Source organism: Colletotrichum godetiae, assembly GCF_030913485.1.
Source record: "Colletotrichum godetiae strain CBS 193.32 chromosome Unknown BDP55scaffold_7, whole genome shotgun sequence".
NCBI lineage: Eukaryota > Fungi > Ascomycota > Sordariomycetes > Glomerellales > Glomerellaceae > Colletotrichum > Colletotrichum godetiae.
The window spans coordinates 971,999-984,207 of NW_026851255.1; the positions used below are offsets into that span (position 1 = coordinate 971,999).

General features: G+C 52.3%; 5 protein-coding genes across 5 annotated transcripts; all 5 read left to right on the forward strand.

Annotated features, from left to right (window-relative positions):
* Window positions 1–222: 222 nt before the first annotated feature.
* BDP55DRAFT_385043 (uncharacterized protein) lies at window positions 223–1,499 on the forward strand. Its single transcript, XM_060567186.1, has 3 exons — window positions 223–763; window positions 814–1,104; window positions 1,183–1,499. The coding sequence occupies exons 1-3, from the start codon at window positions 312–314 to the stop codon at window positions 1,265–1,267; spliced, it is 828 nt and encodes a 275-aa protein (XP_060433660.1). The 5' UTR covers window positions 223–311; the 3' UTR covers window positions 1,268–1,499.
* BDP55DRAFT_385052 (uncharacterized protein) lies at window positions 1,436–2,499 on the forward strand. Its single transcript, XM_060567187.1, has one exon. The coding sequence runs from the start codon at window positions 1,731–1,733 to the stop codon at window positions 2,409–2,411; it is 681 nt and encodes a 226-aa protein (XP_060433661.1). The 5' UTR covers window positions 1,436–1,730; the 3' UTR covers window positions 2,412–2,499.
* A 3,368-nt stretch (window positions 2,500–5,867) lies between these two features.
* BDP55DRAFT_652244 (kynureninase 1) lies at window positions 5,868–8,068 on the forward strand. Its single transcript, XM_060574106.1, has 3 exons — window positions 5,868–6,401; window positions 6,558–6,919; window positions 6,993–8,068. The coding sequence occupies exons 1-3, from the start codon at window positions 6,266–6,268 to the stop codon at window positions 7,908–7,910; spliced, it is 1,416 nt and encodes a 471-aa protein (XP_060433662.1). The 5' UTR covers window positions 5,868–6,265; the 3' UTR covers window positions 7,911–8,068.
* A 1,020-nt stretch (window positions 8,069–9,088) lies between these two features.
* BDP55DRAFT_758094 (uncharacterized protein) lies at window positions 9,089–10,580 on the forward strand. The gene has a single exon (XM_060580795.1). It carries the CDS (start codon window positions 9,196–9,198, stop codon window positions 10,465–10,467), a length of 1,272 nt encoding a protein of 423 aa, XP_060433663.1. The 5' UTR covers window positions 9,089–9,195; the 3' UTR covers window positions 10,468–10,580.
* A 112-nt stretch (window positions 10,581–10,692) lies between these two features.
* BDP55DRAFT_628499 (uncharacterized protein) lies at window positions 10,693–11,773 on the forward strand (the record flags this gene model as incomplete). The annotated part of the gene is made up of 2 exons (XM_060571908.1): window positions 10,693–10,954; window positions 11,019–11,773. 2 exons carry the CDS (start codon window positions 10,693–10,695, stop codon window positions 11,771–11,773), a joined length of 1,017 nt encoding a protein of 338 aa, XP_060433664.1.
* Between the last annotated feature and the right edge of the window lie 436 nt (window positions 11,774–12,209).

Genomic DNA, 12,209 nt, shown 5'->3' on the forward strand with positions numbered 1-12,209 from the left:
CTTGTGTGATGTTCCTTCTCGGTTGTTCCCTCTGAAAAGGCATCGTGGGACAGACCGAAGCAGGTACAAGATACTTGCTGGTGTACGTATCTGCATTTCTTTTGCATGTCACGGCTATTCGAGGCTCTATAATCCACACAACAGGCGGTACCCTTTCCGAGTTTTTCTTGCATTTCTCTCTCTCTCTCTCTCGCATCCTCTGTTCGTAAGGAGACCTCCCTTGTAAGGTACCTCTCATTCGTGGCCAAAGGGTCGGAGCGGGCACCCGACGTCTCTTCAAACCTCATCTCATACTTTTTGTGTTCCCCAACATGACCGGCCCGGTTGGGACTGGGACTTGGGAGGGCGAATTTACTATTGAAGAAGAAAAGAGAGCAACACACTGTCCATCTCAGATGTCGGGTCGAAAAGCCCCAAGTCAAAGCAGCCAGCGCAGCCAGCCAAAGCCGATGGCGATGGCGATGGCAATAGCCTTCAACAAGGCATACGGTCTTACTCACCACAGGCAAATGTGTCAAAATCGACATCGCCCACCAAAGCCACACGTCCGGGCGGCCGGTCAGAAGAACAACCTCACAACACAAGAACGGCACGTCTTGGGCCGTCCTGTGCGTACCCGGTTTACCCGCCGACCTGCTGTGTTGCTTCTAGCCTTCTGCTGTTGCATAGCACTCTGTAATCCCGTCAAAGTCACCTCCCATTATCAGACGCCCCGAGAATTCGGCACTGGTAGCCGCCGTTCTATGTACAGACGAAACGACATGTACCCTCGAGATGATGCCTTTTTTGCGTTTCTTTCCCAACAAAGCACAGGACTCGTTACGAAAAACCGGTGACGGTAAGCGACGGTACCTCAATACTTTGGACACGAAAATGGATTGCCCTGAATATCGTCCACCACGGCGCGGGTAAAGAAAGCCGTTCAAATTTGAACAAGTCGCGAGTACCTCTCCTTTTTTTTTTAATTTTTTTTTTACCGCTTATTCGTGTTGCAGCTCAAAACGCCCGCTTGTCAGGCGCCGGCCTTGCTTCGAGACGGCTTCCCAGCCATTGCCCCTCTAAAGCCCCAGAAAAAGAACCAACTTCGTCGTACCTGGCTCCATCGTAAGTGGTTTCTGAATATGTACCATGCCAGATACCCACGATACCTACTTTTGCAATACTAATGTATTAAATCAAAAGACGCAATATGTATCTTTTCAAGTATACACGACGTTTACATCTTTGTTCTAAGGTTAACGTACCTCCCTTGCAAATCACGGCATGATAACAACAAGTCCCCGGCAACAGCCCAGACCTCATAATAAAAATATGGACACTAATAGCAACAGCCATGTTCGTCCTAAGACCGTCAATTGCAACATGCGGACACACGAACCAGGTTTTCTAGTTGCTCCAAGGCAACTACACGCGTCTCTCTCACAATCTCACAGACACACACACACACACATACGCACACTCTCTCCGACAACCTCGTCAGAACCCGAGACTTTTTGTTTTCCACATTTCTCTTACCCCAGATCTTGTGCACAACTACAGCTCAGCCCGCACGCCCAGGAAAGCCTCCCAACAACAATCTAGACCAGAACAAGAACCAAACCCCCCCCCCCCCAGGGTCCAAGATCCGAGGGAGAAAATTTAGTCTGTAAAAGATCACGAGACGACGACAACAATGTTGGGGATGGCCCTTGACCCTTCCAGCCCCGAGTGGCCCGGGAGCGCGGCGGCTGATGTCTCCCTTCCCCACAGCCGCCCTAGCATGGCTCTGGCATCTTGCCCCGTGGTTGTTGTTTGTTCCATCTACCAACCGACGGCGACCGGGCCCCCGAATCGTCGAGTTTCCATTACCCCCAAATTACTTGATCGTGCAGCCCGCGCCAACGCCAGTTGCGACCCCGAGATGGCCACGGGACAGTCCGACTTGGCCCCATTGGGGAAGTTGGGAACTCTGGATGATGGGAAACCTAGTTCGTTTGGACAATGCCCCCGTTCTCTCTGACTCTTGCAGCTTGCTTGTCTGCTTTACCCCAGCTTTTCGGTACCTTGGATGGTTCACAACTCACGATACTCTCACTCCCTTGGAGTCTCGACTGCGTATTACCTACGGTACCGCCGCAAAGTTCCAGTCCACAAGTCTAGCCCCCAGGCCGGGGCCCCGACGATCCAAATTGATGCCCCGCGATCCCGCATCGCCATTACCAAATGGAAAAGCCGTTGTAAAACACTGCCGGTCTCCAAAGCCCTGGACCATCGTCACGCGGTCTGGCAAGGCATTTTGTTTCGTCCAAAATCAAATTCTCTCTTTCCGAGTCTCTAGCCCCTTCCGGGAAAAGAACAAGCACTGCGCCATCCGTCACCTGCGGAGCCCCCCTTCCTGCGTGCTAATATACCAGGTGGATGTTATGGGGTAAGAGTTGGGAGAAAGTTGACGACAAGCTTGGAATGGAATGTTCAAGTTTGCCATGTCTGCATCACTTTGTGGATTCGATGCTCCATCACGTCGTTCAATGTTGAGACGTGAACCATGTCCCCATTGGAAGGGTCAAGAGACACGATGTGTCACGATCTATCCCTCACCGCACCCCGATGGACCTTCCAGTCCACCGAGTTCTAGAATTATTCGCACCTCAAGGTGTGGAACACACACGCACGCACGCACACGTACACATCACCGCAACCAAAAATAGGGGGTTAGGTGAAGGTACCGGCGACCGCTTTACCCCAACAACGCCTCCAGTTACTATTGACGGAGTGAAGAGATCGTGACTCCAATAGCACAGCCACGAGGGGAACGAAAAAACTCGAATCGTCACTTGCCAAGTCTTCCCTCTCTACACTACAGAGTACGGTCTGCCTTTTCCCCAGATTTTTCCTAGGTCCCCCTTTTTTGCATTCCCCGGGGAAAGCTTGGGGCAAGTCAGCCGTCAACCCATCACGGACCATGAGAAAAACACGAGAGGTCACGATGCACACGTTGTTTAATTTCCTCGCCTGCCCGTCAAGCCCGGCTCAGGGTTCCAGGTCAATGGCACCATTCCAGCCCCAGGTCACGATGAAGCTCTGTTTGAGTCCGTCTGTGGGGTGTAGAAGGCAGATCAATGACACATGGAAACAAAGACTGACTTGTGAGGACTTGAAAAGTCCAAAAAAAATGAAACAACGAAAAAATAAAATCAAAAACTAACCAAAAAAAAAATATTCCCCGATACTTGGGGTGTTGTACTTTTGCATTACCCCTTGCTTTAATCGCAAAGTTGCAAAAGCTGTTGCAATAATTGCGGCATCGCGCCCATTGCCGGCCGCCACAAACGTATCCGTACAAGTACCTACAAAAGTCTGACCAGTCATTCACAATTCTCATTCTTGCTGTTCTCGATTTGCCATCTTGATTGGATATGCACAACGGAAAGACAGTGAAAAACAGAGAGGCCTCCTCTATTGTGCATATCGACGGGCGCATCGTGCCGCGTCTCCCTATTCTGATCCGGCAAGGTAAGGTACCACGATCAGATAAACCTGAATTCCGAATGTGTGTCACTGAAAGTTGAACGGTACACGGTACTGGAGAGAGAGAGAGAGAGAAAATGGCTCTTCCCGATTGAGTAACCCAGAGGCATTTTTTTTGGGGGGAGGGGAAACTTTTCACGCCGTTTACGCCCACTGTGAGGGAGGCCTCTTTCCATCGTTGTCCAGAACTCGAAATAGCATTGGCTTTGGGAAGGACTTCGCAATACTGGTAACCTGTCAAAGAAAAGACAACGAAAAACAGAGCAAATTGGCAGCCAAGCAGAGCCTCCCTACTCCGTACACACAAACTTTGGTGATCACGGCCGGAGGGTCGGGGTCTCCACCCGAAACTGTCCCAACGTCAAGTCAAACTCCGGCCAAGAGAACCTGCGAGTGTATTGTTACTATGTGGCTTTCTGGATCCTCGCAGGACTCAGAGGTACCACCCTAGTTCATGCCGTATCCTCAGAAATCTGCAACATTCCGTTCCCAAATTCCATCTTTAGTACTTCAGTTACAGAGTATCCTTGTGAAAAAGGTACATTGCGGCCGTTATCTTTAACCCTTCTCGGTCTTTTCTACTACTAATGCTAGGCCCCATTTCATCGGAGTAGGTAACCGATCAATTGTGAAGAAATGTACCAAAACCGGCGTCTACTTCCATCTCTCTATTAATTAAACCCTCTCTGTCCCAGCCAACCCGTACTCTGGTGCTAATAAGCGGGAAGGGAAATATCTTTTCATGTCTATCCCCCTCCCACGCCCCTGCCACCACCCCGCAGAGCAAACTTGCATGAGGCTAAAGGGGAACCCGAAGTGCGAAGATCATCCGACCACCCACCCGGGGAAAGGGGGGGAAACTTTCCAAGATGTTCGGGCTGGGCACCCGGTGCTTATCTTTCCATGGCTCTGGGAAGACTTGCTTAATTATGGCAACTTTCACAGCGTAGTTCCGTGTCACATTGGATGATAACGAGGAGAGAAAGAGAAAAAAAGCGGCTTGAATTTCGAAACGGGCCTTCTTGAGCCCAGGCTTGCCAGACTACTTCAGGATCTGCAAGGAAAGTAAGCCCCTGGTCAGCCAGTCTACTGTGGATAATTATATTGTACCCGCCAAGCGCCGCCGCTGCCGAAGAACCCCGTGCCGTAACTCCTTCCGTGGAACATCAAAATCCGTCGGAGGGGTGTTGAGGGTGGGAGCCATACGTCCCACCACCCATTCCCATTCCCCCAGAGTCACCTTGTCCCCCCCGAATAACCCGCGGTGGATCCCCGGACGCTCACGGGGGAAGGGGGACGGACTTGTCTTCTGGCTCCGTCCGACCCCGTGCTACCTACCTCACCTACCTTTTCCCATCCCACCCTCTCCTTCTAGGTACCTAGGTAGCCGTACGTATCCCGTTGGTCAACTTGGTCCTCCTCTTTCCCCAATAGGGCTCCATCTGGATGGAGTGTAGACTACGTATCCGGTGGTCCATCAGGCACAGCCATCCACGAAAGAAGACAAGACAACACAAAAAAAAACTTGGAGGCGAGACAAGACGCAAGCCCACCCCCGCCATGCCGTCGCCGCCGCCGCCGCCGTACCTGATTTACCTACCCTACCTTGACGCCTCCAAGGTACCGGGCCCTGTTCTGGACCCAAACGATCTCGTGCTCCCCCCCCCCCCCCCCAGACTCGGACTGCGGAGGGTTATGCCAAGGGACGAGTCAGCAAAACCCCGCATGTGGCCAGTCTATGGGGTAATGAGGGGGTAATACCGGGGTTTCGAGGGGGTAATGAAAACTCCCATATTTCGTAATCCGAGGCGTTTAGCTCGAGCACGTTATTGTGTTTTGATGATAGAATGGAACAGAAGGCTTTTTATTTTTTACTTTTTTTATTGTCACGATGCAGGTTTTGGGTATTTTGAAACTTGTGAGATATTATATGTACAATTGATGCAGTGAGACAAAGTACACGGTACTTCAACGTGGGTTACTTGTCGAGGTACTTGTCGAGTTACTTGTCGAGGGTTGAAGGGAAGTATCCTTCTTACCTTGAATCGAATTACATCTTTAATTTTCAGCATCACAACACGATACGAAGTTTTTCAGAGGTCCACTCAACCACAAAGTTTTGGAGAAAAAGAGGATACCTTCCCCTTTCTGATGCCGAGATGGTGAATCCTCCTTCGTCTCACCTCTTCCACTCTCTCCAACTGCCTTACACGGTGGGAACAGCTGATGCTTCCTTGGTCTCTTAGTGGTCAGCCCCGTCCGTCTCAAGCTTAGGTACACGCAGCCATCGCTCCAAGTGGTCACTGTTCAAGGGTGAGGTGAGCCACAGGTGGTGAACGTTGGGTTGCCAGCTGCGCGGCGTGGCCCCGCCAGCCGGAGCTCCATCCGAACCCCTCATTGGAGGAGGGGCGCACGCGCGGGAATTATTCGTTGGAGCATCATGACTTCACTCGTGGAAAACACTGCTGACCTGCCTTTGACCAACGTGCCTAATCTTGTATGCCGTAAACGAAGCATTTCTGAGGCCATCTTAACTTCAAGGATCTTGACACACACACGACCAAGGGCCAAAACTTTGCCATTTGACCTAGGTAAAGCGGAGAAAAAGAACCGACACATATCGACGGCCATCTCGATTTCCCCACCCCCCGCTTCAACCTCTCTTGGTCTCCGACCTCAAGCCAAGGTCCAAGTATAGGTTGTCCTACCTCATCTTAGTCAAAGGTCATCCACACTATCATATCCCCCCTCCCTCGATATGGATCCTCTCCTCGACGCCTCCATCAGGCAACGCGCCGAGGCCCTGGACCAGGAAGATGCGCTCAGGCACACGCGGGACGAGTTTGTCATCCCCACGAAGCAAGACATCACCAGCAAGACCCTTGCCAAGAAAGGTCAGCAATTGGGAGCATCATTCTACTGCATCAGAAGACACCTGGCTCCCTTCACCTTTGCTCCTCGTCCCTTTCACATGCCATCTCTCGCCACTCGATGCCTCTAGATTCAATGACCTCTCGATTTTGGAGCTGACATCCTTCACCAAGGAAAAGATGACGGTTCTGCCACATCAGAAGCCAGTCAGCAGAAATGCACCTATCTCTGCGGGAACTCCCTCGGTCTGCAGCCTAAGCGCACCGCCGAGAGAATACAGCAGTATCTGTCCACCTGGGCGACGCAGGGCGTACAGGGACACTTCAAGCCTTTGGAAGACTCCCCGTTGCCGACATGGCTCGACGTCGACGCCAGGGCGGCCAAGATGATGGCCCCCATTGTTGGCGCTGAGGAGTCTGAGGTCGCCGTGATGCAGACCTTGACGGCTAATCTCCATCTTCTCATGTCGGCTTTCTACAAGCCCAAGAAGGATGGCAAACACAAGATTATCCTGGAGAGCAAGGCCTTTCCGAGTGACCATGTAAGTCAGCTCTCATCCACAAATTCAGACGAGTGACCCGGCCAAGCATGAAGGAGACTAACAACTCACACAGTTCGTCGTGGAGACCCAAATCAGACACCATGATCTCTCCCCATCAACGTCAATGGTCTGCATAGAGCCCCCCTCAACCGCCGTAGAACCAACGCTCGCAACCCAGCACATCCTCTCCGTCATCGAAGCCCACGCCTCAGACACAGCCCTCATCCTCCTGCCAGGCATTCAGTACTACACCGGCCAACTCCTCGACATCCCCACCATCACCGCCTTCGCCCACAAGCACTCCATCCCCATCATCTGGGACCTCGCCCACGCCGTCGGCAACGTGCCGCTGCAGCTCCACGACTGGGACGTCGACGCCGCGGCGTGGTGCACGTACAAGTACCTCAACGGCGGGCCGGGCTGCATCGGCGGCGCCTTCGTCAACGCGCGGCACACGGCCGTCACCACTTCGGTCGAGGACGCCGACTCGGAAAGGGGCTACGTGAATCGCTTCGGCGGCTGGTGGGGCAACGACAAGGGCTCACGCTTCGTGATGGCGACAAAGTTTCACCCGGCGGCTGGCGCGGCTGGGTTCCAGCTGAGTAACCCGAGCGTGTTGGATATCACGTCGCTGTGCGCGTCTCTCGAGGTTTTTGAGCTCGCTGGTGGCATGGGCCCGCTGCGTGAAAAGTCGAAGCGGTTGACGGCGTTTTTGGAGGTGTTGTTGCAGAACTGGCTCGGCTCCGAGATGTTTAGCGTTATTACGCCGTCGGGGAGCGAGGAGCGAGGCGCGCAGTTGAGTTTGAAGCTCGCGGATGGGCTGTTGGATGGTGTTATGAAGTACTTTGAAGAAGTTGGGGTGGTCATTGATGAGAGGAAGCCGAACGTCATTAGAGTCGCGCCAGCACCGTTGTATAATACGTTTGTGGACTGTGTGGACTTTGTTGAACACTTTGGCAAGGCTTTGCAGAGAGCTAGCAAGAGGGCGTAGACTTGGTCAGGCTTGTCAAAGATATCGTGGCTTCGGCTATGAGCTCTCTTTTTCAGGATCAGTTAATATCAACAGAGCACCTAGACAGACAAGACTCAGTATACCTACCTAGGCAATTGTTCAAAGCCTACACCTCAATGGGTACCAGGTCAGCCACCCCGGCACGCGCCTTCCTTCCCGTCCAGCCGCATCGCAAACTTTCTCACCCGATACCTTTTCCCGCTACTACTTGAATACACAAACCGAATAAACACACCACAAGCCCTCATATACCCCCTCAACTCCATTCCTGTCACCAGCGCAGCAGGCGCCCCCTAGGCCGGGGGTCAGGTCAAACTGTGGCGTGGTGGTGGAATGGTTTATGGTCAACAATCAATTTCACGCCAACCAGCCTACTCGACGACAGGCTCAGCGAGTTCGAGTCCCAGCATGAGCACCAGAGATGTAGCCCCCAGCTCTGCACCGGGGGGGTGAACTCTTTTGTTTTTTTCCCTTGGATTTATGTGTGGTAGGTAAGTCATCATTGTTTTAAGCATGTCATGCGTCTTGAAAGATGAAGTTAACGGCCTATGGTGGTTAGATAGTGACGAAGCCCTCCTACAAATGCATCCATCCTTCTCTCCTTGGCACTATTCATGTTCCTTCTGAGAGCCACCTTCACTCCCTTCTGCTCACTTACTCACTCGCTCCTTCCCGAGCTATCTTAACGTTAGGCACCTCAGGCACTCGGCTCCTACCATCTGAACTTCTGACGAGAAACGGGTACGCGTGACCGCCTCATGTGGACGCGAGGTCGTTCAAGAGGCGGTGATTACCTCAGAACCGCCTCAGGGGGACGGCGAGAAGGCGGTCAGAGGGTGTTTATTACCGCAGGGCGGGCCGTTCCTTCTCACTTCGTCCGTTATTCATCTCTACACCTTCCTCATCGCGGAAATTGTTTACTTTTTCATCCTTTCACCACCACTTCACGTTGCTCAGAGACCCGCACAATCATCGCCAACCTCCCACTTTCACACATCACACTCTCCTACCATTCTTACTTGCTCAGTGCTCAGAGAATCATTCTTTGAGTCTTGTCTTGTATTTTTGGTGTTTTGGAGTGTCGTCTTTTTGGTCCTTTTTGCCATTTCTCCTCATTCCACGTTAACCAAATTATCGCGCCTCTACGATCGCGTCTTTCTTGAGCATCGCCATTCCGCGCCGAATCCCTTGGTCACGAGCTATACCTCCAAAGCACGCGAGAGATACAATCGTCAGAGTTCTGCTCGCTGAGTGATTGTTCAGTATGGAAGACAACTTCACTTACCGCGCTCCTGAAGCGTCTCGTCGGTCATCGGGCCAACAACAGACGCCACCTCGACGTCCTCCCGAGCAAAGGAACGCGTCGCTCCCATCCCTCCGACCTTCCAATATCACGCCGCGGCAATATACTATCCCACGAGGAAGTTCATCGCATAAGCGCGGTGCAGAGCCCGAGTATTCTCTACATAGCACGAACGACATTCATCAGTCGTCAGCTTCTCGGGCAGCCTATGTAGGGCTCGGTAGCTCCTCATCAGCTTTTCAGCAGACTCCAAGAACCACTTTTCCCGAACTTCCAGCTATGGCTTCTTCATGCGGTCCGATTCACTCGCAATCGCACTTCCCGTCAGCTATCGACCACAACCGGCACAGGGTTCTGAGCTCACACCCTGCTTCCAGTGCTCACTGGAAGTCTGGCCGTAATGTGTCCTCTCTGCCATCAGCGGACTTCACTAGGACCTGTCAAGAGAATACTTCGGGATCTCTTTTCCAGAAGTCTCCTACCGTGTCAAGTCTACACGCTACGGCCAAATCCAGAGCCACATCCCAGGTTGCAGATAGCCTGTTCGTCGATCAAGGTGTCTTGAATCGTGGCAACCCACTACTTGATAACCCGACTGCACACCTCCACGCACCTTCTTCGCCTCTGAGAATTCCGTCGCCTGCCAACTGCGGCCATATCGAGCACCTCAGATTCTTAGATAAGCAGCAGAGTCAAGCTTTCAAAAGTGGCTTCTTCCCCGACACCGAAGAACCAAAGACTCTCGGAAGCTCGAGCAGAAAGCCTGTAACCACAACTGCCTCAGCCGACGGCCTCCAAGAAGGATTTGCAGCGATCAAAGTATCCGGCTTCATTCTTGAAGACGAGGATGAGGAATACCGCACTTCGTCTCGCACGAATAGACGGAAGCACAAAAATGTCGCAATTATCAAGCAAAATATGAGTTCCCGTCCTCGCGCATCAACCTTGTCGTCAATTCCAGTCAGCCATGATACTGAGCCCCAGAGCATTCTAAAAAAGCAGTCGGGAGAAAATGATGCAATGCACCGGCAATCGGACACCACCCAAGGCACCGGTAAAGAGAAAGCTGTGACTACTGCAAAGAAATCGACCGAGCCGAAAAGCTTCAGTCTTCTATCCAACATGATGGCCAAGGCGCCCAAGCCTTCCATCCGAATTGTTACCGTTCCGAAGCCCGGAGCCAAGCCAATACGTCGAGCCCAATGTCAGGATGATACCTCTTCAAAGACCTAGAACGACTTGAAAGGGAGCACTCAGTCAACAACAACAACCAAAGGTTCGAAGCGAAGTCGGAATGATGTTGCGCCCGACAAGTCATTATCGGCTCGAGACCCGAAGAAGCAAAGAGTGGAGGCCTCTGCGAGCACTTCAGCAATAAAGAAGGCGTCTGTCGCTACACGGGGTCGATCCATCCGTACAACACCAAGCCAGAAGCCGAAAGTGTTGAATCAACGTAGAATGGACCCCGACAGGATGGGCTTGGTGGCCATCAAGACTTTGCCAGGCCCTTTATATGAGCCCGAACAACCCTTATCTGGGTTCGCCAACAACAAGTACCATGAATGCGATTACGACAGCGATAGCTCTTTTGCATCCCTTGGGCAGAATGCTCCAACTGGCTTAACAGGTAGGCCTAGGAGCCATACACTCCCTAACCCCAAGACAAGAGGTGCATCCAGCCACGGTAAATCATCGACATCAGGCTTGGCCCGTTCTAGAAGTGAGTGCTACACTGTTTTGATGATTCCCCCACTATGACTTCACACATGTTGACAATCTCACAGGAAATGACTCTGATGCCCGTGATCTTGCCCCAGCCCAGCCACCTACTAAACACAATAAAAACGATCACTTGATCACTGGCAGCCACTGTACTGTGTCTGAGGGCGAAGGATTGGGACGCCGCCGCCAGGCTCAATCTTCGCAGCATAAGGACCAGCAGACCGGCGGCTTGCACATGCACAGTCGCATTGGACGCGCACATGTGCACCCGGGAAACAACCCCCACACATCTGAAAGACAGATCATCGAGGGATTCAGATCTCCTGGTGGCTGGCAGACGCGTGTCTCCAAGAGAAGCGTCTCGTGTGTTCTCAGCCCGAAGTCGATTCAGGAGCAGGAGCCAGGGAAGAAGCGCAGACGAGACTCAAAGGCGTCGCTTCGCACTGAAGTGGACAAGCATGAAGCGACTCAGGGGTCTGATCGGCTGGCATCGTCTCACGGGCCTCAGTCGGCCATGCTCGAACATATCATCAACATCGCGAACAGATCCGGTGACATGTCCTTGGCTAACGCTAGCAACGCAGGAAAGCAAATTGCAGATGGAGGGCAAACCACCGAGCCATACGCCGAAAGTGTGGAGGACCACGTTAAGACTGTCCACAGAGAAATGGGACCTATGAAGAAGCAGAGAATGAGAGGATTAGCCAAATTGGGCGTGCAGAGGAAGATGAAGCAAGAGCAGCACGACGACAATTTCCCAGCCCTTTCGGGCACCGCAGCCATGAGGAAGCGAGCAAAGATTTCTCCGAAGCTGTGATCCACGATAAAACATGTCGCTCATGGATATCCATGAAGTATTGCGGTCTCGAAGTTGGTACTCCGGAATGTTTGAAGCTCCTGGATGGATTGGTTGGGAGGTCGAGACGGAGATCGAGCACCAGGATGGTGTTGTTGTTGGATGATGGCCGTGGACGGATTGCATGAATTACACCACACTGTGTGGGATTGCCTATGGATTGGAGTGTTGGAATAGGGAGGAAGTTTGTCAGTATTGGCTTGGTTGGTGTGTTGGCAATAGGCTACGAGTGTATGACAGTATTTCTAGGTTGAGAAGACAGAGGTAGCATCCCATAACAAAAACCGAAAATTGCAGTGAGACCTAGTACCTCATCAAGAGGTCTTTTGAGAACCAAATCTCGAGGAATAATAGGACGGGAACTCAAGCGATGTCCTAATGGTTCTTAGCTACCCTA

Bases quoted from the DNA above. Each gene is read 5' to 3' on its own strand.
- BDP55DRAFT_758094 (XM_060580795.1), top strand. From the start codon at position 9,196: ATGGAAGACAACTTCACTTACCGCGCTCCTGAAGCGTCTCGTCGGTCA.
- BDP55DRAFT_652244 (XM_060574106.1), top strand. From the start codon at position 6,266: ATGGATCCTCTCCTCGACGCCTCCATCAGGCAACGCGCCGAGGCCCTG. The intron at 6,402-6,557 runs GTCAGCAATTGG...ACCAAGGAAAAG, and splicing joins CAAGACCCTTGCCAAGAAAG to ATGACGGTTCTGCCACATCA. The intron at 6,920-6,992 runs GTAAGTCAGCTC...CAACTCACACAG, and splicing joins AGGCCTTTCCGAGTGACCAT to TTCGTCGTGGAGACCCAAAT.
- BDP55DRAFT_385043 (XM_060567186.1), top strand. From the start codon at position 312: ATGACCGGCCCGGTTGGGACTGGGACTTGGGAGGGCGAATTTACTATT. The intron at 764-813 runs GTACCCTCGAGA...AACAAAGCACAG, and splicing joins ATGTACAGACGAAACGACAT to GACTCGTTACGAAAAACCGG. The intron at 1,105-1,182 runs GTAAGTGGTTTC...TTAAATCAAAAG, and splicing joins TCGTCGTACCTGGCTCCATC to ACGCAATATGTATCTTTTCA.
- BDP55DRAFT_385052 (XM_060567187.1), top strand. From the start codon at position 1,731: ATGTCTCCCTTCCCCACAGCCGCCCTAGCATGGCTCTGGCATCTTGCC.